Source organism: Notamacropus eugenii, chromosome 3 (assembly GCF_028372415.1).
Source record: "Notamacropus eugenii isolate mMacEug1 chromosome 3, mMacEug1.pri_v2, whole genome shotgun sequence".
In the NCBI taxonomy this organism is placed as follows: Eukaryota; Metazoa; Chordata; class Mammalia; order Diprotodontia; family Macropodidae; genus Notamacropus; species Notamacropus eugenii.
Genome location: NC_092874.1, coordinates 377,738,520 through 377,765,589, shown reverse-complemented (window position 1 = coordinate 377,765,589; position 27,070 = coordinate 377,738,520). Strand labels below are relative to the sequence as shown.

The following is a 27,070-nucleotide window of genomic DNA, read 5'->3' as shown; positions in this document are numbered from 1 at the left end:
GGTAGCTTGGGAGGAAACCTGGACTCCTGGTCCCTGGACTCGGCAGCACTCTCGGGAAGGTACAGTGAATTCCTGCATTGAAAGAGACTGAACTGGCTGCTTTCCAGGGTCGCTTAGGATGTTAAGATATTCTCATTTCATCCTCCGCCCTGAGCTGAAGATTTTGGCTTCGCTGGTTTTATGGGACTTTGTCCCCGTAAGATTTAACTCTTCGGACCCAGAGGGGAAGGGGCCTATCTAAGATGCAGACCCTTGCTGCAACTGCGGCCATCCGGCCCCGCGCCCCGACATTTTCCCCAAGGAGATGCCGGGGTTAGGGAGCTAAGAGAAGTAACCCGGTTTCATTCATTCAAGAGGAAGCTGGGAACCAAGATTCCCGAGTACTGGAGAGGGTAGCTCAAGGCAGGCACGTTTCTGGGTGCAGTACTCGGACTGAGGATTCGGTCTCTCCCCAGCTCCTCCCTCATCATGTGGCTGCCCCCCGTCCCCGCCCCTAGAGCCAGTTCCTGTTTCTGCCTCTCCTCCCTCTCGGCCCCTGGGGCTCCCGCCTCCTACTCCTCCTGGGCTCTGTTGGCCTGAGGCTCTAAACTGACTCCTTCCTTCCGGGAACCCAAGCATCCTAGCCCCATCGAGTTCTAATGCTCCGCTCTCCTTTTCCTACCATCCACCCCACTTCTAGAGCTGATCAGCAAACTGGGGATGCCCAAGGGCTCTCCCCCATCTCTGAATTCTTAGAACTATCCCTGTGCCGCTGTAGCCACTTGGCCTCCCTTCCTGAGTCTGCGGGCTCGGCTTTGCTCCCTCTTTCTTAGGACTCGAGTAGTCCAGTTCCCAGAGCCTCTCCCCTTTAAGCTTAACCCCTGTCTCTGCCCCAGGGTCTCTCCTTCCCCCCTCCCCATTTTCCTGGACTCTCCAGGATGAAAGGAGGAGAGGGGGATGCAGGAGAACAGGCCCCCCTTAACCCCGAGGCTGGAGAGAGCCCCGGAGGCTCAGCCACCTACCGGGACTTTGTGCATCGAGGCTACCTGGACCTCATGGGAGCCAGCCAGCACTCACTGCGGGCCCTTAGCTGGCGGCGCCTCTACCTCAGCCGGGCCAAACTGAAGGCCTCCAGCCGAACGTCTGCCTTGCTGTCCGGTTTTGCCATGGTGAGGAGGTTGTTTTCTGAGACAGTGGGGTAAGGGATCGTTGGGGATGGAGCGGTGAGGAAGGAGGTAAGGGGAAGGCTAGGAAGGAGCCTTAGGCTAATGCTGGATGGGGGGGACAAGGGGGCTCCTGGTGGTAGGTGCCCCAAAGGCTGCCAACCCTGCATGTTAAGAGTCGGAATCCGTATGTGCAGGCAGAAGGGAGCAAATCCACAGCTGAGAATAACTGAATGCTGGTCTGACTTACAGTCAAGCAGTAATTTCTGTGGGGTGAGAACAGCGCCACAGGGTGAGGATGCCCTGAGCTTAGAGAGTTTGAAGCTATTTGAGAAGAGAAAGATCCGGTGAGAAAGCTTTGGAATGCAGATCCAGAGGGTGATAACTGATTAAGTAATAAGGAGTACAGGATGGCAGAGTTTTAGAGCTACAGGGGACCTTAGAAATTATCTAATCACACACCTTCATTTTACAGTTGGGGACACTGAAGTTGTAGAGAAGTGACTTGGCCCAAGGTCACCCAGTGAATTAGTGGTTAGAATGCAAATCTCCAGATTAAAAGACCAGTATAGAATCCTTTCCACCAGGCCAGGAGTGAGATGGGGAACTTCGGAACTTGATGGAGTAAGATTTATATGGCAGTGTCATCCTGATGAAAGAAAGGGAACAGGGAGTTATCAAACCTAACTGCTTGTCTGAGCTCTGCCATTCATTCATAAGTGACTTTTACCTCCCTGGGCCTCAATCTCCTTACATAAAATGGAGGGGGGGAGGTTGGCAAGATTATGTCTCTGAAGGGGTGAAAAGTGTGTATGGGGGAGAAAGGTAGGGAAAGGCCAAACTACACATACATTCCCTGTCCCATTCCCTTCCCACCTCTCCCCACTCCATGTTTCTCTCTCTTCAGGGAAAGACCAGGATGAATTTTTGAGGACCAAGGCAACCTAGGAGGTGGTATTGGGGGAAAAGAAAATCTTGGCCTGCTAAGGAGAGTAGTAGTTACTGAATGAAGGGTAAAAATGTGGATAGTGGAGGATGTTATTAACCCCAGAGAATAGGGCACCCCTGTAGGAAGGCCTATAACACAAGGCTAAAGCAAATCTTAGCCCTAAGACCCAAACTTGTTCCTAGGGAGACAGTTCACTCTGCTGCCATGTTGCTGAGGTGACGGCTTAAGGGGCCAGGCCCTCCTGTAAGGGCTGGAGAACTGATGCCTGAGTTCAGTAGGGGAAATGTAGCCCAGGGTAGAGAGTGAGTTCTAGTCTGGAAGGCTGCTTACTAAAATTTTAATGGAAAAGAGGGGCTGGGTAAGAGGATGTGAGACCAGGGAAATGGGAGCAGGGTGCTGGGATGATCATCACAGAGAAGGGGGAGGACTTCTGGTTGCATTTTCTCTGATGAGACTGGCCCAGATCCCTAGCTTTGAGCAGCACCTGTTGCCATCTGCTGTGTCCCAATTTCCTAAAATAACTGGGTCCAAAGTATTCCCCTCCCCCTACATTTTTCCTACCTCCTTACCTGGCTCCTTGCCCTCCTTCCCTCTCCTTCCCCTTCCATCAAGCTCTAGAGTAATTGGGTAAACCCTATTAAATCCAAAGAGGGAATATAGCTAGAAAGCTAAGGTTCTATGAAGGGAGTAAAGTCTACCAGCTGGGTCCAGGTGGGAAGGTTTGGGAGTTAGAAACCAGGTCCTTGAACCCCTGACTCTCCTCTCCAGGTGGCCATGGTGGAGGTCCAACTAGAGACCAACCACGACTACCCCCCGGGGCTGCTGGTGGCTTTTAGTGCCTGTACCACAGTGCTGGTGGCCGTCCACCTCTTCGCCCTCATGGTATCCACCTGCCTGCTGCCCCACATTGAGGCCGTCAGCAACATTCACAACCTCAATTCTGTCCACCAGTCTCCCCATCAGCGACTCCACCGCTATGTGGAGCTGGCCTGGGGGTTTTCCACAGCCTTGGGCACTTTCCTCTTCCTAGCCGAAGTGGTCTTGGTTGGCTGGGTGAAGTTCATGCCCATTGGGGGGCCTGCGGTGGCTCCTGTGCCCGAGATCCCTTCCTCCTTGACTGCAAGAGGTCCAGAGAGCCCTTTACCTGATGCACCAACCTCCATGGGCCCAAGTCCAGGACTATCCCTGACAGAGTCAGTGGTCCCCTTGAATCCCCCAACTGTGACCTCAGTCTCAGAAACACCACCCAGGGTTGGGCCCTCGGCTGTGAGCTGCTCACAGAGGTGCGAGGGGCCAGTAGCCTCACCACATGGGCCTGGGTGGCATGCCGCAATGGCCTCAACAGTGATCATGGTACCCGTGGGCCTGGTTTTTGTTGCCTTTGCCCTCCATTTTTACCGATCTCTGGTCACTCATAAAACGGACCGACATCAACAGGAGCTGGAAGAGCTGAGCCGCCTCCAGGGAGAACTTCAGGCTGTGTGAAATGGGAGTGAGGGAAGGAACAGGGCCTTGGGAAGAAACAAATGGAAGATGGAACTGCAGCTCTCACACAGCCACAGATTGGAAGGGGCCCCAGCAACAGAACTACAGGGTGTCCCCAAGGTAGGCCCAGGAAGAAGGCCCCTGGCAGCCTGACCCAGGAGCCCTAGGCTGAGAGGAGGAGCCCCACACCACCCAAAACAAAGTGGAACAACTCACTCGGGTAGCCCTGAGAATGGGGGAGGGGCATCAGGTCAGGCTGGCCTTTAAGGGAGCCCTAGTTCCCTTGCCTTCCCTTTTCCATATAGCCTATAGTGATAGGGCTTGGCGTATTCTGAGGCCCTCCTCACACAGGCATCCTCTTTGGAAAAATATCCATTTGACTGTGATGGTTCTCATATCATGGACAACTTATTGGTGGCAGCTATGCCCATTTTGGTAGCACCTAAAGCGTTAGTTAGCTCCTCCCATTTCCTAGGTTCTCTCCAATAGATTTATGCTTCCTGGAGGAATTCTCAAGCCAGAGCTGACTTTTCTAAAGAAACCCCCCAAGCATGCTGTTTAAGGATTGCCCCAAATTCAATCTTAGTCCTACCTCTAGAACTCCAAGGCCATGGAATGGAGATAAGTTCTCCTTAGGGTCTAAGACTTGTCTCCCTACACTCCCTCCCCACCCCTTGGAATTGTCAGTCACCTTTCCACTTGGGTAGGTTCTCCAGTGCCAACCTACAACTTCTGCATTTTGTTTCCAAGTTCTTAGGAGCCCTAGGGATAGGTCACACAACATTGCCTCCAAATTGAAGGACCTTTTTATTGTAAGTACTGCCCTGTGGCTCTGATGCCTTACCTTCAAAAAGCGTTTTTTTCATGGTCTTTGTGCCAACATCACCTGTCCCTCTCAAAGTTCCATCTTTTCCTCCTCCTGACCAGGGTAGGAACAGGGGAGAGGGGCTGCTAAAGGAGGAACAGGCTTCCATGCAGAAGGTCCTGTCCAATCATACCCCCACATAGGCTTTGCCTCACGCTGAGCACCCTAGGGATCCCTCCTCTGTAATTATGGTGGATCAACTCTGACATTGAATTTTCACTGCATCTTTTTTTTTTTTTGTACAATAAACCTTGTTTGAAACACATTACCGTGGCTGTGGAGGGTAGAGTAGGGGTGGCCCTCTGTATCTTGGAAGGGAAGAACAACAGATGGGATCATTTATTCCTGGTTATTGAAGAGCAAGGGTAGAGTACTACAATGAGGGCAGAGGCTGAGGAACTGGGGTCTGGGTTCCAGGAATGGAGTGTGCCTTGATGGGAGGGGATGAAGTGGAGTAAAGATCCAAGGGGTTGCTGTTACTTGGAGAGAGCAGAAGTCTAGGCAGGTTGTGCCATAGAGGGAAGCTTCCAGATTTACGAAGATAGAAACTTGTCTTGAAAACTAATAGCAAGCTGTGCCAGGGCTCAGAGAGGAGCAGAAAAGATTAAGCTCTGAGTGGGCCAAGCTGAGGAGTGTGGAGATGGGAGTGGGGGATGAATGGGTGGGCTACCAAAAAAAAGTAGCTATTGGAGATGAAGGGTTGGGTTCACCGGGTATGTGGTGGGTAATGACTGACCTCACCAGCAGGGCCCTGCCAACACATGGGAATGCAGCCTGGGGCAAGGACTCCAGACATAATGGTCTTAGGTACCTCCCTTTGCTGCCAGCACAGTCCCATCTTAGCACATTCTCTGACATCTCTTGGGGCCAGAGTGGCTTCTTCCTTCTCTGTCCAGGGGAACTGTAACACGCCCCCCCTCCTGATTTCCTAATCCCTGACCATGCAAATAAATGCCAAGAGGCTTAGGAAGGGGGACTGTCATAGGGTCTTAAAGGAGTCTGTAATGGACTTTTCATCTAGAAACTGGGAACAGAGAATTGACAGTTCAGGAAAGTATTTCCAGACCTTTTTGGCAGAGGATGGGGGCAGGGTGCTCCAACCCTTCCCATCCCCCAAGGTTTTATTGCATTTCCTCTAGATCCTAAACTTTTTCAGTCTGTCCTCCGAAGCAAGAGGCCATCCCACCACTGTTCCTCGCTTTGCCCCCAAAAGGTCATGGGATTCAGAGATCATCTAGCCTCCATCCTTTGAGAGGGGAGGTTAGGGAGATGCTTGGTCAAGGCATTCGCCTCCGGACGCCGGTGTTCCCAGCCGGATAATGTCTGCACGCTGGGACCACAGCGAGCGGTTTTCTCCGTCCTGGCCCCACCAGGTGTGCCGTGGATAATCCCCATGTCACAGATAACCCTGAGGCTCGGAGAAGCTGTCACATTTGTTCAAGGTCGCCGCCGGTGCCAGTTCCAGCAACTCCTGTCAAAAGCACCGCGGTAATGGCCACGTGGGGAGAGGTAGCTTTGGGGCTCGACTTGGGACTTGGGAAGAAGCCCACCCCTTCACTCCCAGCCCCGCCCCCGCCGCAGCCCTTCGCCCCGCCTCCTATCAAGCCCCGCCCCTCCCGCTAGCTGTCGGGTTCCCGCTCGCAGATTCGCATTCCTGTCAAGCACCGGGACGGTGATCTGCAGATTCGTCCCTCCGATGACAAGCCTATTTCGGATCGCTCCGACCCAGCCCTTTAATTCAAAGTCGGGTCCGTTTGGATCCATCTTCTGTGCCTAATGCCAAAGTAGGAAAATTTAGTGATATTTGCGAGAAACGCCAACCAAGGATGAGAGGCCAAACTGGACTACTGTTAGGGAGCCGAGTGGCCATACGCTAACACTGGCGTTGCTTTTCCGATGTAGACCGGGCACCCCGAACGAAGCCAGCAGCCGGGGCCTGTGGCGAATCTGCGAATCCGGAATTTCTACTCTTCCCAGCCAGACCGATGCAGGAAGTAGCGCAAGTTCCGCTACCGCCGATTCACCTCCGGCGAATCTGCGGCTGCCGGACGAGCTAACCTCTCCTGCTCATCCCCGGCCCGGCCTCCGCCCGTGCGCCCCGCCCCCTTTTCCTCGGGGACTCGGCGCCGCTTCAGCAGTTGCAGATTCGTCACACGTCCAGAACCGGGCAAGGAGAGAGTGTTGGTGAGGTCCGCTCTTCGAGGGATGCGGCCGGCCTGCCGGCTTCCCCCACTGCTTCTTCCCGTGCGGCTCGGAGGGAAGAAAGAGGTGGAAGCGCTCCTCTGCCACCCGCCAGAGTCCCGGAGGCGCCCGTGTCGAATGTGCTCCGGTGAACGCAGAGCCCGCCGGGCCTCGCGCAGGTGGCGGTGGTGTTTGGTGCGCGCGCCGGGGAGGAGGGAGGTGGTGGTGGGGGCGCCGCCGCCGCCGCTGCCGCTGCGGGGCCCGGGTCTCGCGCCGCCGCGGAGGTGGAGCGAGGTGGGGAAGGGAAGGGGAGGGAGCGACTCGCTCGCCCCGAGCGGGTGAGTGCAGAATGCGGTGCGCGCGCGCGCTCGGCGGGGAGGGGACTGCGCGCGCGGGTGGGGAGGGGGCGGCTCGCGGGGGTGCGCGAGGAGAGGGAAGTGCCGCGCGCGCTGCCTCCTCCCCCGCCGGGGCCCGGGCCCGGGCCGGGCCGGCCCGGAGGGTCTCGCGGCGTTTCCGGAGCCCCGCCGCGGCCCCGGAGGAAGGTTCCACCTTCCTGGCTCGGGGCCGCAGGGTCCCTGGGCCCCGGGGAGCTGGGGTGGAGGGGCAGGGGGGGCCGGAGAGCGGGGCACCGGCCCTGGCTGGCCGCCGGTGAGGAGACAGGCGGAGGGGGCGGGGCTTGGGAGGGGCGCGCCTCCGGCTGGGGGGGAGGGGCCGGGCGGGGGGCGGGGGGGCTGAGGGAGGGCTTCCCAGGTCCGGGTCCCTCTGCGAGTGGGAGCGAAGCGGTGTCCCGGGGCCGCCGGCGATGGGGAAGGCGCGGGTGCCCGGCACCTCAGGAGGCCTGGGGGGCGTGTGGCGGGGCTCGGGAAGGGGCTCCTGGAGGCCGCGTCTGGAGGGAGGGGAGGTGAGGAGAGGGAGGGCTTGGGGGGAGCATGTGTGAGGACAGGATGTGTTTGGGGGAGCAGGCTGTGGGGACGAATTGGCAGGCGGGGAGGGGTTATCAGTGGGGGGAAGTTGCCCTGAGAGAAATACGTATGAAAGGGGGGGCTGTAAAGGGCATGAGTAGGGAAGAAGGATTGGGTGCGGGGGCAAAGGGACTTGCAGGAGGGAGGCACGGGGGAAGGATGCCATGGAGGTAGGGCTTTCTGCAGTGTGTATGGGGTGAAGGTTGGACATGTACAGGTGGCAGAAGACTGCGGGTGAAAGGAAGCTGTGGGGGCACAGGGATGTGTTTGGGGGCAAGTATATCTGAGGCACTTGGGGTAAAGAGGTCTGTGTTTGTGGAGCATAAAGTGGTACCTTGAAAGGACTGTGGTTGTCTATGGGGAATGGGTTGGGGCCCTGGAAGGGCTCTGGGTATAGATAAGTATGAAAGAAGACTGGAAGTTCAGGGCCTTACTCCCTTCCTTTAATTGTTCATAGTGTAAATGAGCCAGGATGGACCAGGAAGGAGGGGGAGATGGGCAAAAGCCCCCCAACTTCCAGTGGCGAAACTACAAACTCATTGTGGACCCTGCACTGCACAGGCTCCCTCAGAAGGTTTACCGCTATGATGGGATTCACTTCAGTGTCAATGTGAGTTATTTTGCCTCAACTGTTCCCCCCAAGGTTCTTGGGTAGATAATTTTCTGTCTCCCAAAATTTCTGCTCTTTGTACCCCACTGTTTTTTTTCAGAAAGTTAGAAGTCCTACATTTCAACCAACTCTGGGCCTAAGTTTTTAAATTGTTTCCCCCAAAGTGATTAAATTGCCTTCCCATCTCTTTCATCCCAGGATGCAGGATACAAGATTGTTAGCAAGCTTCAAGATCCCCGTCAACGACTCACATGGTCCAAAAACAGAGACCTTTCCCTCCCAGTTCCTAAGTTTAAGGTAAGTCTTCATTACTTTCATGATCTGATAGTTTTTATGGAGGGTGACAGTTATAGGAAAATGTGCAAATCCACATAGGCAACCAAGGAAGGAGTTTGTCTTTGAACAAGCAAATTGTACATAGCATTTGTGAATAACTGAGTGAAGTGTCCTGACCTAGCAATTCATAATTTCACTTTGTGGTTGAGTCTAGGTGGGCTTTCCTTAGAGGTTATGATTAGCTGTTGTTTTTTAGTTAAGGAAGGTGGCCTTAGCCTTTGGGGAAGGGATGGTTGACATTCTGATGAGAACTTAGCTATGAGAGCAGAAAAGAAATCTAGTTCATGTGATTTCTGAATCTGAGTTTTGTGTTGTATAAAAAATGATGTGGTATCCTAAGTAGTAGCAGCTCTACCTTTAGATCATAGGGATGGTATTAAAGACTCTGGAGTTCCAAAAGTTGCACTCTCATGTAGTCTTGTGATCTTCCTTGGCATGCTTGTCATAGTTGCAGATCTCACAAAATGAGGAGCTAATTTGAATTGGGCTGCATTAAATAGAAGCAATGTCCTGAATGAGAGGGGTTGTGTTCCCGCTGTATTCTGTCCTGGTCAGATCACGTCTGCAATAATATGCTCAGTTCTGGCTGCCACATTTTTAGAAAGACATTAATTTATCTGGAACTTTTCTAGAGGATATTAAAGGAATTTGAGCCCATTACATACAAGATTTGAAGGAACTATAGAGTTTTAGTCTTGGGACTGGGGGCTATGAAGTAGAAACAGATAAAGTCACTGTCTCTAAATATTTGAAGGACTGTTACATGGAATAACAAGTAGAATATATGTGTTCCAAGGTTTACAGAGTACTCTATTTACATTCTCATGTGCTCTTAGGTTTTGTGGCCTCAAGCTGTAACTACAAATCAGAAGGGGAAGTTAGGAGAGGCAGATTTTGTCTAAATAAGAGAAGGAAGGAAGGATGGATTTATTAAGCACCTACTATGGACCAGGCCCCATGCTAATCCCATTGCAAATATTATTTCATTTGATCCTCAAAACAATCCTGGGAGGTCTGTATTGTTACTATCCCCATTTTTGGTTGAGGAAGTAGAAACAAACAGAGATTAAGTGATTTGCCCTGTGTTACAGCTAGTAAGTGTCTGAGGCCAGAGTTAAACTCAGGTCTTCCTGACTCCTAGCCCAGTGTTCTATCTACTCTGCCTCCTAGGTACCTCTGATAATCATTCTAGTTGTTGGAATGGTCCAAAAGTGTATAGACAAGGGAATAAGTTCTATTTAACTACTCTTCTCGGGTAGATGAGCACTTGTCAAGGATATTGTAGAGGGGATTCCTACAGAGTTGTATTGGACTAGATGACCTATGAGGTTACTTCCAGCTCTAAGTTCTGTGTCTTTTCATAGGACTTCTCTGTCTTATCTTTCCCCATCTGGGTGTTCAGGTTTTTGGACTTTGTAAAGATTTTCCTCTTGGTCCTTCTTCTATGGCTTTTTATGAGGTTTATTTTTCTGGTTCCTGCATTCACTTCAGAGGAGGTTTAGGACCATGATTTTACGATTTTGTACAATGAGATCATCTTATTCAAGTCTTCTCTGTTAGCCATCTCTCTTAGCGTTCAATAGAGTTCCCTCTTGCCTATCCCTCCTGCCCATAACACATACACATGAATCTACAGACCAAGGCTCAGTGTCCTATGGCTCTGCCTCTTGTCCATGAGCAGATCTTCCTGAAGGCTCTATTTCATGCCAGGGTGACTCTGGATCCTGACCCAGCTTCTGCTTTCCTTCCACAGCTTGACGAGTTCTACATCGGGCAGGTCCCACTGAAGGAAGTGACCTTTGCCCGGCTGAATGACAACGTTCGGGAGACCTTCCTGAAGGACATGTGCCGAAAGTATGGAGAGGTGGAAGAGGTGGAGATCCTGTTGCACCCCCGAACACGAAAGCATCTAGGCCTAGCCCGAGTGCTCTTTGCCAGCACTCGGGGTGCCAAAGAGACTGTAAAACATCTCCATCACACCCCGGTCATGGGCAATATCATCCACGCCCAGCTTGACATCAAAGGTGATGTCCCTTGCCTATCTCTTACAATCCTGATCTGTTCCTATTTGGAAAAAAAAAAATCTAGATAATTTGGGAAAGGAAGAAGAATTGAGATCCTAAAGTTAGAGATGGGTGAGAGAAACTGACTTCATGTGCTAAGACCAAGGGAGGGTGGAGATGGGAATTTAAAGCTAGAGAGAGAAGCTGGACTGTCAGAGAATGGGCTAATACCCTCCATTTGTTTAGACTGACTTTTTTGATTCCTGTTCCAGGGCAACAACGGATGAAATACTATGAACTGATTGTCAATGGCTCCTATACCCCCCAAACAGTGCCCACAGATGGCAAAGTCTTGAATGAGAAGTTCCAAGGACCTGCAATACCCACTGAGACGGTGAGAAGCTGACACTACCTAGGGTTGGGTCATCTGAATTCTGGGAGACAGATGCCTGGACTCCTGGAGGGAACTAGATTCAGGGTATTTGAGAGATTGAAGAGGGAAAGACTGATGAGTAAGGACTTCCAGGTGAGGAATAAAAGTGAATGTGAGTAGGAAGGGCCTGGGGAAAAGTGCTCGGGTCTTTTTATAAGTGGGAAGGTGCTTGATTCAAAGAGGGTGCAGTGAATATACACTAACTTTCTTTTCTCCCTTTCTCTCAAGACGGAATCTCGACGCCGGCCTTCATCTGATTCAACCTACCCATCAAGCACTTCTGTGCCAGTCACACCTGGAAATGGCACACCCTGTTCTCAGGACACAACTTACTCCGGTAGCCGGCAAGACACCCCCTCCTCCTATGGCCAGTTCACGCCACAATCCTCTCAAGGGACGCCTTATACCTCCCGGGGCAGCACCCCGTATTCCCAGGACTCTGCCTATTCCAGCAGGTTTGGAAGGGGGCAATACCGGGGTTCCCTCAGCTACTGAAGTCTGGGAGCTAATACATGCCAGGCAAAATATCTGAGGCTAAGGAGTTTGCTGCTGTTATTCTTTGAGAAAACATTTATTGAATATCTACTATGTGTGTCAGGCCTTGTGCCAGGTGGAATACATGGTCCTTGTAGTCAGAGAATTTACAGTCTGTTTTAGGAATATGGAAAGCCTGGCTCCTATGGGAGCTATAGGGCCTAAAAACTAGAATACTTGGGTTTGATGCCATACAAGCTTAGGAAGAGATTTCTTATTCTTAATAACCCTTTTTGACTTTTTTTTTTCCTTTAGGCAAGGAACTCCTGGCTATTCCAGTTACCATCCGGATTCCTCTTCTTCTACCACCTCTTCTTCTTTTAAGCCTCGTCGGTCTGAGAACAGCTATCAGGATTCCTATTCCCGCCGACACTTCTCTTCTTCAGCTACCACTGTTGCCTCTTCTTCTTCTTCATCATCATCATCATCATCATCATCATCATCATCATCATCATCATCGTCATCCTCCTCCTCCTCTTCATCTTCATCCTCCTCCTCCTCTTCTCATTACCGTAGTTCTGACTCACATTATCCAGCATATTATGAGAGCAGTAGCCGATACCAGCGCCATGCCTCCTACCCACCCCGACGTGCGCCCCGGGAGGAGCCCCCAGGAACTCCTTTTCCTGAGCGCTTTCCACCCTCCTACACCTCCTACCTGCCCCCTGAGCCCAGTCGCCCTGCTGACCAGGATTATCGACCTTCAGCCCCAGAGGCTGCACCTCCAGAGCCTCCAGAACCTGTTGGTGGAGTGGGTAGGGGGGCCAGCCCTGAACAAGAGGAAGCCAAGAATTCACCTCGTCCAGCATCCCCCATTCGATCTTGCTCACCTGCCCCAGAGATCACCAATGAGAGTGTGCCCTTTGCCCAGCATAGCAGCCTAGATTCCCGGATTGAAATGCTACTGAAGGAACAGCGGTCCAAGTTTTCCTTCTTGGCCTCAGACACAGAAGAAGAGGAGGACAACAGTAGTTTGGGCCCTGGGGTCAAAGAATCTGGGAGTGAGGTCCTTCTGGGACCAACTCATGGGCCTTGCACACCTCCCCCAGCCCCGGCAAATTTTGAGGATGTAGTTCCCATGGGGAACATTGAACCTGGGGCACCCGGAGAATCTCCCAAAGCCAATGGACAGGACCAGGTGAGAAGAGAAAAAACCTGAGAAACAGCTTGAGTTCTGAGAAGGGATCTTGACTTGTCAATTTTTTTAGGAATAAAACCGATGAATTGGGAAGCAGAGAGCAGAATCCTTCTAACCCTTCTCTCCCATGTTCTTTTAGGCCTCTCTTCATTCTTCTGGCGAGGACATGGAAATCTCAGATGATGATGGTGGAGGATCACCCCCAACAGCCCCCTCACCTCCGCAACCTCCACCTCCTCCACCTCCCCCACCTCCCCCTCCACCCTTTCTGGCTCCCCTTCCCCTGGGCTATCCCCATCAGCCTGCCTATCTTCTTCCACCCCGGCCAGAGGCACCCCCACCCCCTGAATATCCTCCACCCCCTCCCCCTCCCCCACACATCTATGACTTTGTCAACTCCCTTGAGCTAATGGACCGACTTGGGGCTCAGTGGGGAGGGATGCCCATGTCCTTCCAAATGCAGACCCAAATGTTGACCCGGTTGCACCAGCTGAGGCAGGGTAGTGGGGTAACTGCTGCATCAGCAGCCCCCCCTAGTGGAGGTTTTGGGGAACATTTCCTTCCATTCCCTCCACATCAAGAAGCTGCCTATACACTACCCTACACTCTGTATACCCCTGGACAGGAGAACCGAGGGGCTTATGCCCGTGAGGGCTATCATCTGCCCTTACAGGCAGAGCCCTTGCCTTCCTCCTCTGCCTTAAGGGAGGAGGAACATCCCCCTTTTGGGGAGGAGGTAGAAATGGCAGAGGGGAAGGCACCACCTCCTGCTGGCACAGTGGGCCGGGTGCTGGCTACGCTGGTACAGGAGATGAAGAACATCATGCAACGGGACCTTAATCGCAAGATGGTTGAAAATGTAGCTTTTGGAGCTTTTGACCAGTGGTGGGAAAGTAAAGAGGAAAAGGCTAAGGTGAGAGTGAGGGCTGTTGAAGCTAAAGTGCACTTGGAAAACTGTTTTATGAGGAATGGTTGAAGGAACTGAGGGTCTTTAGTTTGGAGAAGAGAAGATTTCCCCCAAGGGATAGGCAATTGAGGAGACCCGACTGACTTCAAATTTCCAAGAGGCTGCCATGTAGCTTCAGAGCAAGGATCAGTGTGTGACCATTATTAGGAGGCAGATTTCAACTCACTCTAAAGATTTACTAAAATGTTGGAGCTTTCCAAAAGTGGAATGAGTTGACAATGATAAGCCACCCATCATTAGAAGTATTGTCTAGGTAATTACTCTTGGAGAGGTCAGAGATGAGGTGGGTACTTTGGGTCAAGGTTCACCCATACAAGGGCCTTTCATCTCTGGGATTCCATAGTCCTATCCTTGGGTTTAAGAGATAAATAGGAGTTAAAAGAGAGAAGCAGAACTAAGAAGAAGGAAAGAGGATAGAGGAAAACATTGGAATTGGCTGGATACATAGGATCTAGGATGGTTTTTGGATGAAAGGAAGCACTTTTGAAAGATGCTGGATTACTCAGTTGTTCATACTTGCCTACCCCTTCTTCGCAGCCTTTCCAGAATGCAGCCAAACAGCAGGCAAAAGAGGAAGACAAGGAGAAGACAAAACTAAAGGAGCCAGGGCTGCTCTCCCTAGTGGACTGGGCCAAGAGTGGGGGTGCTGCAGGCCTGGAAGGCTTTGGATTTGGCTCTGGGCTTCGAGGGGCACTTCGACTACCATCATTCAAGGTACTGGAAACTGGGACTCCTAGAGTCTGAGTGGGGAAAAAATGGGGGATGAGGAGAGTTCCTATCTTAGGGCTGGAAGTAGTAGGAAATAAATTTGGAGTCTAGATAAGCATGTGTCTCTTTTTTATTCTCTCCCTACTTCAGGTAAAACGGAAAGAGCCTTCTGAAATTTCAGAGGGTGGAGAAGAAAAGCGGCCTCGGCCTTCTACCCCAGCAGAAGAGGATGAAGATGGTGAGTAAGGAGAGCAAAACAGAATATCCAGTTTCTGAGAGGAGAGGGGAACTATGGAGAAAAAATTAGAGACTTGGGACCAAGATGTCCAGAGGAGTTGAATGGAGGGGAGATTTTGAAACTGGGTAGAATAGTTTTTGGAGGCATTTCCCTGGATTGGAAGTTAAATTGATCTAGTCTAGGTTCTACTACTAATTTGCTATGACTTCAGGCAAGTCGCTTTCACTATGTATCCATTTTCTTACCTGTAAATAGGCATAACTCTCCCACTACCTATTTCATTAACATAAAAGATAAAATATTGTTTGAAAAATTTTAGAAGTATTAGGCAAATCCTAAGGATTACTCTTGATAATACATTACCATGATAATGCTGATGTCCAGAACCTGATCGAGAGAAGGAAGCTGGAGAGTCAAGTCGACCAGGGATGAAGGGCCCAAAGCGGGAAGAGGAGAGGAGTAAGGCCCAGGGCAAACACCGAAAACCTTTTGCTCTGGACAGTGAAGGAGAAGAGGCGTCACAAGAGTCCTCCTCTGAGAAGGTGAGTGAGATGGCTTTGCTGTATGTCAGCAGCTCATCACAGTGGTTTGGCTGCCTTGTTAGGTCTTCTGTCCCTGTTGCTTCATCTCTCCCTTTCAAAGAACCATGTACATTTTGCTTTTTCAGTCTGGGCACTGGCAATGTATTGGGGTCTATTTTCCAACTTCTCTACTCTTGTGACCCAGGAAATCTCCTCGCTGACTTTATGTAACACTCTGCTCTGGTTAGGGGCTTGGGTCCCACTTCATAAGTGTGGAGAATCAGTCGCTTGTTTTTATCCCTTTTCCTAAGGAGGAAGAAGATGATGAGGATGAGGAAGAGGAAGAAGAGCGCAGTGAAACCATGGAGACCAATAAGAAGACAGCCGAGGCATCTGGAGGTGAGTCGAAGCTATCATTTTGGAAACCTTAAGGGAAGAGTAGGAGAACATTTCCTGTAGACATAGGCAGCTGTTCCCTCCACAAGGTCCTGTGTTTCAGTGTTGCACTTGGTTCCTACGACTTTCCTTAGCACCCCTGGAAGTTCTGGTCCCTCTTCTTGCCCAGTTAAGCATGATGAACTCTACGTGGGTCCTGCTGTGCTGTCTTGACTATCTTTTCTTGACCTTTTCTCTATTTGCCCCTGGACTTCCAGGTGAGGATGAGGAGAGTGCCTCCTCCTCCAAATATTCTCTGTACGCTGAATCAGAAGGTGAGAATGACAGCACTTCAGACTCTGAGAGCAGCACTTCCTCTAGCAGCTCTTCCTCCAGCCCCTCCTCCTCTTCCTCTTCCTCCTCTTCCTCCTCTGCATCTGAAGAGGAGGAGGAGGAGGAACCATCAGTAGTTTCTTCAGCCTTGTCACCCCCTCTGGACGTCCCATCAGACCTCCCTATCCCTGTGGAGGAACCAGAACAAGAGAAGCTTCCAGTTCCACCTGTCATACCTGTCCCTGAGCTGGAGAAGGTCCCAGTGAGGCCTCCAGGTAGGTAGATTTATGAGAAAGTTGAGTATGAAACCATAGACTGTGAGATTATGATGCATAATGTGTATATGCCCTCTGTTTGGAAAGAGGACTTTTGAGTTTTGAGTGAATGGAGGAAACAAGAGTAGCAAAATCATTGTGGAAAAGTAGAAAGATCACTTAGATTTAGTGTCAGAAGACCTGGGTTCAAATCCTTGTTCTCCCTTGTATTAATTTTGTAATTTGAAAATGTCATTTCCCCTCTCTGGGTCTGAGTTTGCTCATCTGTGAAATGACTTTGGTCATTTTAAGGTCAGCTAAGGTCTCCTGTGGCTCTTGATCCTATGATAACATGCCTCTCTGAGTGATAGCCAGTGAATTATTATAATTGTGTGTCCAACATACATAGTATGAGGATAAATCCCAGCTTATTACAAGAACATGTCATATTGAAGTCTGAGTTTGTGATACTCTCTTTACTACATCCCTTTCACCAGGTCCTCCTGAGGAACTATTGCCTGAGACACCTCAACATCCCCCAGAGCCACCAGCTGTCTCCCAAACCTCTCCTCCCCTACCTCTTGCCCCTCGTCCTGAAGAGTGTCCATCTTCTCCTATCCCACTTCTCCCACCACCGAAGAAGCGGCGGAAAACAGTCTCCTTCTCTGCATCAGAGGAAACCCCAACCACCCCAACTCCTGAGGTTCCACCACCTGTTCCACCTCCAGCTAAGCCTGTTGGTCCCCTTCCCCGGAAAATCTCCCGGGGTGGGGATCGGACCATTCGAAATTTGCCCCTGGACCATGCTTCTCTGGTCAAGAGCTGGCCAGAGGATGGATCCCGGGCAGGGCGAAACCGGAGTGGAGGTCGGAGTCGTCTGCCAGAAGAAGAAGAACCTGGGACTGAAGTAGACCTGGCAGTCTTGGCAGATTTGGCCCTGACTCCAGCTCGGCGAGGGCTGGTCGCTCTACCCATAGGAGATGATTCTGAGGCCACGGAGACCTCAGACGAGGCCGAGCGTTTGGGTCCAGCAGGTCCCTCAATTGTTCATGTTCTTCTGGAGCACAACTATGCTCTGGCTGTCCGGCCCACTCCCCCTGCTCCAGTTTCCAGATCCCTGGACCCACTTCCTTCCCCTGCCACTGTCTTCAGCTCACCTGCCGATGAGGTCCTAGAAGCCCCTGAGGTGGTGGTTGCTGAGGTGGAGGAGGAAGAGGAGGACGAGGAAGAGGAAGAAGAGTCTGAATCATCAGAGAGTAGTAGTAGCAGCAGTGATGGGGAGGGTGCCTTGAGGCGGAGGAGCCTTCGATCCCATGCCAAGCGCCGTCGACAGCCCTTGCCCCCTGCCCCTCCACCCCCACCCAGTTATGAGCCTCGAAGTGAGTTTGAACAGATGACCATCTTGTATGACATCTGGAATTCTGGACTTGATGCTGAGGACATGAGCTACTTACGACTCACCTATGAGAGGCTGCTACAGCAGGATGGTGGAGCTGACTGGCTCAATGATACCCACTGGGTCCATCACACCAATATCCTAGACCTCTGTGCGCATGTGGGAGCTATTGTACCAGAAGCGTCAAGTCTCACCTCTCCTTCTTAATCAGTCATTTTAGTAATGATATTTCTGTGAGTCCATTGTTGAGTACTTTTTTTTTGTCTGCCACTTTTCACCTTCATTCTTGTTCATTTCATTTCATTTTTCTCTGCCTAATACATTTCCATGGTCTTAGGAAGGTTATTAGAATTGGCTGTATGTCTCTCTCTTGCCTTCTTTCCCCACAATCTGGCTTCCCCTACTTCACCATTTCACTCTCATGTCCATCTTAGGTTGCTCTCCTTCCAGACTGGGGAGCGGTCAGGGAGAGCTGCAAACGATTCTTGAGCCTCTGAACAGGCCTGGGAGTGGGCCACTGAAAAACCTGTTTTCTTCCTTAACCTTATATCACTCACCAACTTGACCACTCCCAAACGTAAGCGAAAGCCCCTGGATGGACCCCGGGAGCATCAGACAGGTTCAGCTCGGAGTGAAGGTTACTACCCCATCAGTAAGAAAGAAAAGGATAAGTACTTGGATGTCTGTCCTGTATCCGCACGTCAGCTAGAGGGCTCAGACACCCAGGTAATGACACCAGGGCCATTCTCTGCAGTTGACCAGTTTTTGTTCATTTCCCTGCACTTTCCTACTGATGAGGTTCTTTTTCCTTCCCAGGGGACAAACCGGGTGTTATCAGAAAGAAGGTCAGAGCAGCGTAGGCTGCTCAGTGCCATTGGTACATCAGCCATTGTGGACAGTGACCTGCTGAAACTGAATCAGCTCAAGGTGAGAATAACTTTGAGGGAGGTGGGGAGCTCTGAGACTTTGGGGTACAACAGCCATTGGTCTTACGCAAGGAGCATAGCCATAGCAGGAGAGAAGCCTTAAGCAAATGAGTGGAGTTTCAAGGATGGGGAGCCGTTTTGGTTTTTATTTATTTATGTGTATGTGTGTGTATGTATATATACACATATACTTATACATAAATATGTGTATGTATGCATGTATATACATATATATGTATACACACACACACATACACAGATATCATGGTAAACAAGGAATTGGGAATGTCTTGGAACAGAAAAGAAGGGAAAGAATGTGGTCTTTTATCTTGGGGGAAGAGCAGTCCCCCAGCACCATGTGCCCATTGTGTTCATGAATCACAGCCATAGTGAGAAAGTAAAGAGCTTGGTTTGGGCAGTGGGGAAGAAGGCAGGACATGATGCTATCCCTTATGCCTGAATTTCTCCCTTCTGTCTTTTCTACCCCTGTAGTTCCGGAAGAAAAAACTGAGATTTGGCAGGAGCCGGATCCACGAGTGGGGTCTTTTTGCTATGGAACCTATTGCAGCTGATGAGATGGTTATCGAGTATGTGGGACAGAACATACGTCAGGTGAACAAGCTGCCTTGTCTAGCCACCAGCATGAAGATGATGAGGCGTCAGATTGGGTGTGGTGTTCTTAGGGGAGGTGTGGTCACTGCTCTGAGGCAGAACTAGAGCCTCAGAGATAGGCAGTGATGTGGACTCATCCATACATAGGGCATGCCCTCTGAAATCCCTGTTATGGGGACTAAGGGTAAGTGTACAACTAGAAAGCAGTGGTAACATTGGAAGAATCATGTCCATGTGGGTGAATAGAAGGAACCAAATCAACTCAGGAATACTTCATGGAGGAGGTGGAAGTTTTAGAGCTATTTTATGATGAAAAAAGACAATTTAATGGGCATGGAGGAGGTATGAGATTGAGAGAGTTGTTTTATGGAGTGAGCACAGAGACAAGGTAGACAGTCACAGGCCTAAAGGGTGGAAAGCCTGTATGCCAAAGCAAGTATGTGTGAAGGATATTTGGATAACAAATGTGACATCTAATATCATTTATACCAAAAGTTTTCAAGACTTAGATGGGGAAGAAGGAAGATCTTGGTTTTCTCTGGAAAACTTTTTCTGAACTTTCTTGGCTTGTCAGGTGGTAGCTGACATGAGGGAGAAACGGTATGTGCAGGAGGGCATTGGCAGCAGCTATCTGTTTCGGGTGGACCATGACACCATCATTGATGCCACCAAATGTGGAAATCTGGCACGATTTATCAATCACTGCTGCACGGTGAGAGCTGGATCTGGGGGCAGGAACTGGTTTTGGATTACTTATTTGGGTTTGGGAGGGCACTTTTAAAGGTGCTGGAGAGCAAAATGAAGGCAGAGAAAGGGGATACATGACTGAGGAAACTTGGTTTTTGGGAGAAATGGGTGCAGTAGCTAAGGAGCCAAAGTCAAAGCTAATAACTCCCTTCTCCAACCACAGCCCAACTGCTATGCCAAGGTGATCACCATTGAGGCCCAGAAGAAGATTGTAATCTACTCCAAGCAGCCAATTGGGGTGGATGAAGAAATCACCTATGACTACAAATTCCCCTTGGAAGACAACAAGATCCCATGTTTGTGCGGCACTGAAAGTTGCCGAGGTTCCCTCAACTGAGGGCCTTATGGAGGGATTGGCTTTACCCTACCACCGCCTCCTCCAACACACACATATGCCCCTAATTTATTCACGCCACAGGCTAGAGAACCAGCTGGGGCTTGAATTGCCCTTTGACTTAGGTTCTGGGGTTCAGACTTAGACCCTGAGCCTCCATTTCCTGTGGTTCCCAAGATAAGGTGGGAGAGTGGTAGGGGGCACGAGGTCTCTGCAGGGTGAGCAGATAAAGTCTACCCCACCATTTAGGAACTGACACAGGAAAAAAATAATTGGAGTGTTCCCTGCCCCTTCCCCTTGTGGGGAGTATGGGTCTCCCAGATTCTGGGTTGTGGGGAATGCCCAAAACATGAGGCAGGTTCTGCCCCCACTTTTTTTCTTTTCGGAGAAGAAACTGTAAATGTTTTGTAGCTGCTAGCTGCTGTTTCCTGTGGAAACCTGGGGTGCCGGCCTGTACAGATGCTGTTCTTTGAGGGGGGAGGACTTTCCCATCCCCTCACCTTGTTTTATTGGGGGCTGTTCCCCCTACACCTCTTTTCTTCTCCATTTTGGGGTCTCTGGAGCAGCTGGCCATATTTTTCCACCCTCAGGAGAGCTCTTTCCTGGACCCCAGCTAGGAATCTCTCCCTTCCCTGGTATTGATACTTCCTCCTCCCCCAAACCAGGGAAGACAGGGGTCTGTGATTTCCCAGGCCTTGTCGTCTGGCCATATTAGGCCTAAGAGGCCACAAGGGGTTATCTGAAACCTGGGCCTTCCCTTTGGGCTTTAGAGGCATCAAGGCCAGGCCTGGGGAAAGGGGATTTGGGACATGGGAGGGTGTCTCCTGTTCCCCCCTAAGCTGCCTCTGCCCTGTTCTTCAAAAGGCCATGTTCAAATTCCCACCCCATAAGTGGCTGCACAGCTGGCCAGGGGCTGGGAGAAGACAGATGGCATGGGCCCCCAGGATTTGACCCCAGCTGTATCTTTCCCCGCCCCCACTCCTGTTGGCCTGGTTTTGTACATATGTTAATAGCGCGGATGCCTCGGACCCGACGCCACATTTTTATAATTGTGATTAAACTTTATTGTACAAAAGTTGTCCATCCTTTTTGGCTTTGTGGTGGTAGGAATCTGTCGGTACCTGATTATTGCAGAATGGATAGAGATGACTGGACTTTTGAGGTACATGAGCACGGGTAATTTAGGGTTATAAATTTAGAGCTAGAACAGACCTTAAAGATCATCTTTTGTGTTAATGGGATTAGGAAGTGGTATGCTCAGGCACCTGACCATCGTCCCATTCACATCTTGATGCTTAAGTATTTATTCTGGTTCTGCCTGTTAATTTTAAATGCAGAGAAACTTGCTTGGGGACTAGCTGAGGGCATATAACTATTGTGACTATGGGTTCCTTGATCTTCCCCTGCCCTTGCTTCCCTTACCAGAGCCCTTTGCCCTGCCCAACACTGAGGGGTGGGGAATGGGGCAATAGTGAAAGAAAATATGTGAAGGTGAAGAGTGATGAGGGGGTCATCAGCTGAAGCCTTCAAGTCATTTTCCCAGTCTTAACATCCTTTCATTTGCCATGAGTCTAGACAGTCTCAGCCTTGAGGGTCCGGAAACTGAGGAATAGTGGATGGTCACCGCTATAAATCCCACCCCAGGTCCTACTGGCTGGCAGATGCAGTAGCCAGTCTGGGTCAGCAGGAGGTGTTTTCTCTACCAGAATCGAAGGCGGGGCCAAAGGGCGGTTGCTCGGGACTGTAGGTTGGCTGATTCCTAGAAGGGGCTGTACTTAGGATAATAGCTGGGATGGGGGAGGGTGGACGGAAAAGGAAAGCTAAGGGAACTGAATTTTATAAAAAGGGGTGGCCAAGATTTTGTCCTAAAGGGTTTTAGGTGGTGTCTTACAAGCTGTGGGAGCTGACAGACCACTGCAGAGCTGACCTCTTCCAGGTAGGAGGTTCTCATTCTTAGTCCCACTTTGACCTCAGCCCTATCTCCCCTTTTCACTGACATGCAGCCCCCTCGACCCTCTCTTACACAGTTCTGCCAACCTGCCATCCCCCTTTCCTCATCTTAAGTCAGGAACAAAGTGCCGTTGGGGCTCAGAGTTTACCAGAACCGTCCCTTCCCTCCCACCTAATCCTGTTCCTGTCCCTTGATTAAACAAACTCCTGGATATTTTTGGACGGTGAAGCCAGGCTGTGTCCTGCTCTGGCCATAATGTGCATGTTCCGCCTTATACAAGAGTCACAGATGAGCCTTTGTGGGAAATGGGTGAGTATGGCTGGGCAACCAAACATAAGCCATTTGGCAAGAGCAGAGAAGATAGTCCTTGAGATGGGTGGAGGGCACGAATAGGCACTGATCAACATGCCTGGCCCACCTGTCTTTCTCACTGCAATTAGATATGACAGACGGAGGCCCAGATCTGGTGTACCTGGTGACAGGGGGCTGCGGCTTCTTGGGGGAACATGTGGTTAGGACCCTGCTGGAGATGGAGCCCCGGCTCAGAGAGCTTCGGGTATTTGACATTCACCTGGGGCCCTGGCTGGAGGCACTAAACCCAGGTGAGGGAAGAGGAGGTATCTGGACCTATCAGAAACCCACCTCTCCAACTCCCAGGTCCTGTTCCTTCCCAGGACCAAATCCTTTCCCTGCTCCCCATTACAAAGGGAGGCAACCCAGTTTCTCCCTCCAGTCCTCAAGGGGAAGTGTGTTTATGACTGGACTGCATCTGGATGGGGAATGACTCACGGATGGAAAGTGATGATTTGGAGGGTGTTACTCTATTGGGGGTGGGGAAGAGGGGGCCTGGGAGGAACATGTCATGTGGGCCAACATCTGTTCTCTCTCAGGGCCCATGCAGGTGATCCCAATCCAGGGGGATGTGACTCGTGCAGAGGATGTGGTGGCAGCTGTAGCTGGAGCAGATGTGGTCATTCATGTAGCAGGGCTGGTGGATGTGTGGGGACTGAATGACCCTGAGGTCATCCACAGGGTTAATGTTCAGGGTGAGGAATCTTTAAACCTAGTCTAATGGTCCAATCATCCCTCCCCAATTTGTGCAACTAACCTGACCTTGTCCCTTTCTCTCTCCCTCTCCCTCCCACCCACTGGTTTTCCCCTGGAATTCTGTGTCAAGAAAACTTTGCCCAGTGGAGAGTGGAGGTGTGTGTGTGTGCTTAGGATAGGAGGGAAGCTGGGGAGAAAGGAAAACAAACTGCCCCTCCTCCCCCTAGGGACTCAGAATGTGATTGAAGCCTGTGTGCAGACTGGGACTCGGTTCCTGGTGTACACTAGCAGCATGGAGGCCCTGGGACCCAATATCAAAGGACACCCCTTCTACCGGTACTCCTCATCTTCCTCTCTTTCCCACCCCCTTCCCAATTCCTGCAGGGGTCCTGTGCTATAAAATGCTAATGAACTCATCTCACAGCCTTATTGGGGGTGCTGGAAGTCCTTTGTAAACTTTAAAGCAGAATTATGTGAATGGTATCATGGGAAAAGCCCTGGACTAAAAAAAAACCAATTCGGAAAAACCTTGAACCAGAAAACCTGACTCTGCTCGTGGACGTGACAACCTCTCTTGGTCCATTTCCCAGATCATCACTGTTAGGGTGGCATGGACAAATAGACAGGCAAAACTGGTCTCCACCTTTTGAGCGTTGCCTGAGGTACCACTGAGAGGTTGAATGACTTGTCCAGGGTCACACAGTATGTGTCAGAGACAGGACTTGAACCCATATCTTCCTGACCCCAAGACCAGCTTTCTATCCACTCTATCATGTGGTCTTCATCTAAAAAATTAATATAATAGCTGCATGTATTTCACAAGGCACTTGTGAGGAAAACAAGATGATATTTGTAAAGGACTCTGAAAACTCTAAACATAGAGAACTCATAGTTAAGTCCTGATGTATCACACCTATCCCACTGTGTGTAGGGGGTTCACTGTATGCCCTGTCTCCCACATCCAGGGGTAACGAGGACACCCCCTATGAGGTGACTCATACAGAGCCCTATCCCCGAAGCAAGGCCCAGGCTGAGAGGCTAGTCCTTGAGGCCAATGGTAGAAAGGTAAGGGGGTTCAGATGGTTGGGTCTGGGAATCCTACAGCACTGGAGCTTAGAGGGCATTGAGTTCACTCACTGGGGAGACTGAGGCCCATGCAGAGCCAAGACTGCAATTTAGATCTTCCAATCGCTGGTACATGGCTCTTTCAAGGACACAGATAGGAGCCCTCTTGTATGTATTTGTACGTACAGTAATGAAACAAACCACTGGAAGATACCTGAAGTCTTGCAATTTGGGGGTATAGGGTTCACCTGTTTGCCTCCATGATACATACAAATGAATGTAGTTAGGTGAGCTGGGAAGGGGAGGGACAGGAAGCTTGGGTCTCAACAACGACTTCTATTCAGGTCCGGGGTGGACTTCCCTTGGTGACATGTGCTCTACGTCCCACGGGGATCTATGGCGAAGGCCACCAGCTCATGCTCGATTTTTACCAGAAGGCCCAGCGAACTGGTGGGTGGCTTTTCAGGACTGTCTCTCCCTCTGTGGAACATGGCCGAGTTTACGCAGGTGAGGACCAAGCCCTCTGACTGGAGGAGAAGGGTGGGTATCAGACAGTGTATAGACTAAGTAAAGGGCAGGGATGTGTGAAACCTCTGTGCAGACAAAAGCCAGGTTATGGGACAGCAAGTACTGGGGAAGCTGCATGTATGTATGTGGGAAAGGGCTAGGGGGAGAGAGTCTCTTTTTAGCAAGAGTCAGACTTCTGAAAGGGGCTGGCTCCCTGTATGGGTGGTGAGGTACAGGCTGGGAAGGGGACTTGGTGTCTATGTAGTCAAGGAAGGAGACTGGGTGTTCGAAGCATCTCTGTGGGTTGCCTTTAGGGCTAATGGGTGTTTGAGCAGCATCTGATCTGTTCTCCTCAGGCAATGTTGCTTGGATGCACCTGCTGGCAGCTAGGGAGCTAGGCTCCAGGGCTGACACAATGGGTGGGCAAGTCTACTTCTGCTATGATGACTCCCCTTATAAGAGCTATGAGGACTTCAACTTGGAAATCCTGGGCCCCTGTGGTATTCGCCTCCTGGGAACTCGGCCCCTTCTGCCTTACTTCGTGCTATTTCTCCTGGCCACTGTCAATGCTTTCTTGCAGTGGCTACTCCGGCCTTTGGTGGTCTATACAGCTTTAATCAACCCCTATACTCTGTCCTTGGCAAGCACCACTTTCACTGTTCGTACAGACAAGGCCCAGAGGCATTTTGGCTATAAGCCCCTCTATGGCTGGGAGGACAGTAGAGACCGCACTGTTTCCTGGGTGAAGACCAGAAAGGGGTGTCCTGGTCCCCTTCCCTGTGACCGGGCCCTGAAGGTAGGAGACCCTGGGTTCTAGATTCCATCCTCTGATCCTAGCCAAGGGTTCTCCTTACCTAGTGACTGAGCCCTGAATGGTTAGCCTGGTTTCCCATAAATGACCCTATCCAGGGGATTTTTCATCTAAAGACCAAACCCTGAGAAGTATGGCAAGTTTCACACTTTTAGATTCTTTTCTCTAACTCTACTGAGGGAAATTCCACATATGTTCCTAGTGACCATGACTGGGAAAAGGTAGACCTGAGTGCTAAATGCCATTTTCTGACACCCATCCGAAGGATAACTATCTCTCTCCACTGGTGGTGAAAAGACAGGGCCTTGGGGAGGGGTGGACCTAGATTCTGGACTGCGATCAGTGCCTCTGCACTCCCCTCCTCACCCACCACCAGCTCCCAGGGGCAGCAGCTCCCTTGATTCCTAAGAGCGCCTAGGGTTCTAGATCTGGCCTCTAAAGCCTAGCCACGAGCTCCAGGCCTCCCCTGAGAACTCGGGACCCAGTACATTCTGTGGCTCTGTTGGCCGCCTTGTTCTGCCGGAATCCTCCATAAGGCCGAGCTGCCTCGCCGCCTTTACCATAGTGTTACCCCAACATGGACTTTCCCCGTGTCGTGGACATTAAACATTTTGCTTCTTCTGTCTAAATGACTGGCATCACCCCGTGCCCAGGCACCGGGGAAGGGGGGCGGGGAGGGGGCTGGCTTCCGACCACGCACACGACACTGGCCCTCCTGCCCCTGGGGTCCGCGCCCCTCCGGCGTCCGTGCCCCTCCGGCGTCCGTGCCCCTCCGTCTGCCCCAGCAGCAGGCCCCCCCGGCGCTGACCCCCGCCCCCCGCCCCGTCGCGACCCCCGTCCCCAGCGGCGGGGAGGGGAAGGAGAGGCAGCACACGGCCGACCCGCTGGCTGGACGTTTGCTATTTTTCCCGCGGGGCCCGGCCCGGCCCAGGGTGGGAAGGTCTCGGGACGGGACATGCAGGGCTGCGGGGGGGTCAGGGTCGTGATTTTCCGTTTTTCCGTTTGCTTCTTGGGCACCGATGGTGAGGACGTCCGGGGCTTGGGGGCGCGGGGAGAGACGGGGGGAGCCCCAGGGGCCGGCGCCGGCCCAGGACCTTCTCCCTCTCCGCAGCCCTCTCCTGCTCGGGAGCCAGGCGTCCCGGCCCCACCCCGGCGTCCCAGGCACCCTGTCCTCGCTCTGCGGGGGGCCGGGGAGGATGGGCAGGTGGGAGGGACCCTAAAAACCAACGGGAGAAACGGGCGGGGGCGGCAAGGGCTACGTCACGCGACACGCCAGCCACACGGCTGCACAGCGCGGAGGGGCGGGGGAGCCCGGGCCGTCCTGGGTGCGGGTCAGGCTGGACAAGGGCTGCGGGGCGGAGGGGGCGATGCATAGACACAGAGTGTACACGCTTGGAGCGCGCTGGGAGCGTGTGTAGAGACCCACGGGCACATGGGATGTACACACAGTGTGCTTAGTGAGAGGCAGAACTGGGCGGGGGGCTAGGAGGGGGGAGAGGTGCCCCCGGCCACCCCCTCCATGCCACCCCCGGGCCAGCCTGAACCTGCGGACAGGATCCACGGAGGGCTTGGGACTTAGGGAGATACAGCGGATGGCCACGTACTCTGAGGGTGTTCCGTGGGGATAGCGGGGCACACCT

At 51.6% G+C, this 27,070-nt stretch overlaps 4 protein-coding genes across 8 annotated transcripts in view; 3 read left to right on the top strand and 1 right to left on the bottom strand.

Moving 5' to 3' along the window:
* Nucleotides 1-90: 90 nt before the first annotated feature.
* On the top strand, nucleotides 91-4,706 carry ORAI3 (ORAI calcium release-activated calcium modulator 3). Its single transcript, XM_072597527.1, has 2 exons — nucleotides 91-1,148; nucleotides 2,860-4,706. Exons 1-2 carry the CDS (start codon nucleotides 918-920, stop codon nucleotides 3,574-3,576), a joined length of 948 nt encoding a protein of 315 aa, XP_072453628.1. The 5' UTR covers nucleotides 91-917; the 3' UTR covers nucleotides 3,577-4,706.
* Nucleotides 4,707-6,708: 2,002 nt separating this feature from the next.
* On the top strand, nucleotides 6,709-21,124 carry SETD1A (SET domain containing 1A, histone lysine methyltransferase). 5 transcript variants are annotated; one of them, XM_072597521.1, is made up of 19 exons: nucleotides 6,709-6,801; nucleotides 8,042-8,194; nucleotides 8,393-8,491; nucleotides 10,284-10,554; nucleotides 10,806-10,927; nucleotides 11,195-11,421; nucleotides 11,756-12,638; nucleotides 12,778-13,551; nucleotides 14,143-14,319; nucleotides 14,464-14,551; nucleotides 14,936-15,093; nucleotides 15,384-15,471; nucleotides 15,726-16,055; nucleotides 16,532-17,566; nucleotides 17,984-18,156; nucleotides 18,247-18,357; nucleotides 18,849-18,968; nucleotides 19,543-19,680; nucleotides 19,879-21,124. In XM_072597521.1, exons 2-19 carry the CDS (start codon nucleotides 8,057-8,059, stop codon nucleotides 20,050-20,052), a joined length of 5,106 nt encoding a protein of 1,701 aa, XP_072453622.1. In that variant the 5' UTR covers nucleotides 6,709-6,801; nucleotides 8,042-8,056; the 3' UTR covers nucleotides 20,053-21,124. The 5 variants fall into 5 exon arrangements, with proteins under 5 accessions (XP_072453622.1, XP_072453623.1, XP_072453619.1 ...); XM_072597522.1 differs by lacking the exon at nucleotides 6,709-6,801 and adding an exon at nucleotides 6,824-6,916; XM_072597518.1 differs by lacking the exon at nucleotides 6,709-6,801 and adding an exon at nucleotides 6,873-6,960.
* The window catches only part of STX1B (syntaxin 1B), a 29,035-nt gene continuing 22,801 nt past the window's right edge, over nucleotides 20,837-27,070 (bottom strand). Inside the window, exon 10 of the mRNA XM_072597528.1 lies at nucleotides 20,837-24,639. Within this exon, the coding sequence (XP_072453629.1) occupies nucleotides 24,490-24,639 (150 nt within the window). The 3' untranslated portion in view covers nucleotides 20,837-24,489. The remainder of the gene's footprint in view (nucleotides 24,640-27,070) is intronic.
* On the top strand, nucleotides 22,171-26,059 carry HSD3B7 (hydroxy-delta-5-steroid dehydrogenase, 3 beta- and steroid delta-isomerase 7). The gene is made up of 6 exons (XM_072597533.1): nucleotides 22,171-22,309; nucleotides 22,441-22,602; nucleotides 22,891-23,046; nucleotides 23,275-23,383; nucleotides 24,457-24,619; nucleotides 24,976-26,059. Exons 1-5 carry the CDS (start codon nucleotides 22,306-22,308, stop codon nucleotides 24,479-24,481), a joined length of 456 nt encoding a protein of 151 aa, XP_072453634.1. The 5' UTR covers nucleotides 22,171-22,305; the 3' UTR covers nucleotides 24,482-24,619; nucleotides 24,976-26,059.

What these genes read in the sequence shown, in the direction of transcription:
- ORAI3 (XM_072597527.1), top strand. Translation starts at nt 918, where the DNA reads ATGAAAGGAGGAGAGGGGGATGCAGGAGAACAGGCCCCCCTTAACCCC. An exon ending in TGCTGTCCGGTTTTGCCATG is followed by an intron (nt 1,149 to 2,859) that starts GTGAGGAGGTTG and finishes TCTCCTCTCCAG; the next exon opens with GTGGCCATGGTGGAGGTCCA.
- SETD1A (XM_072597521.1), top strand. Translation starts at nt 8,057, where the DNA reads ATGGACCAGGAAGGAGGGGGAGATGGGCAAAAGCCCCCCAACTTCCAG. An exon ending in CGCCCAGCTTGACATCAAAG is followed by an intron (nt 10,555 to 10,805) that starts GTGATGTCCCTT and finishes TTCCTGTTCCAG; the next exon opens with GGCAACAACGGATGAAATAC. An exon ending in GTAAAGAGGAAAAGGCTAAG is followed by an intron (nt 13,552 to 14,142) that starts GTGAGAGTGAGG and finishes CCTTCTTCGCAG; the next exon opens with CCTTTCCAGAATGCAGCCAA.
- HSD3B7 (XM_072597533.1), top strand. An exon ending in CCACAGGGTTAATGTTCAGG is followed by an intron (nt 23,047 to 23,274) that starts GTGAGGAATCTT and finishes TCCTCCCCCTAG; the next exon opens with GGACTCAGAATGTGATTGAA. An exon ending in AAAGGACACCCCTTCTACCG is followed by an intron (nt 23,384 to 24,456) that starts GTACTCCTCATC and finishes ACTTCTATTCAG; the next exon opens with GTCCGGGGTGGACTTCCCTT.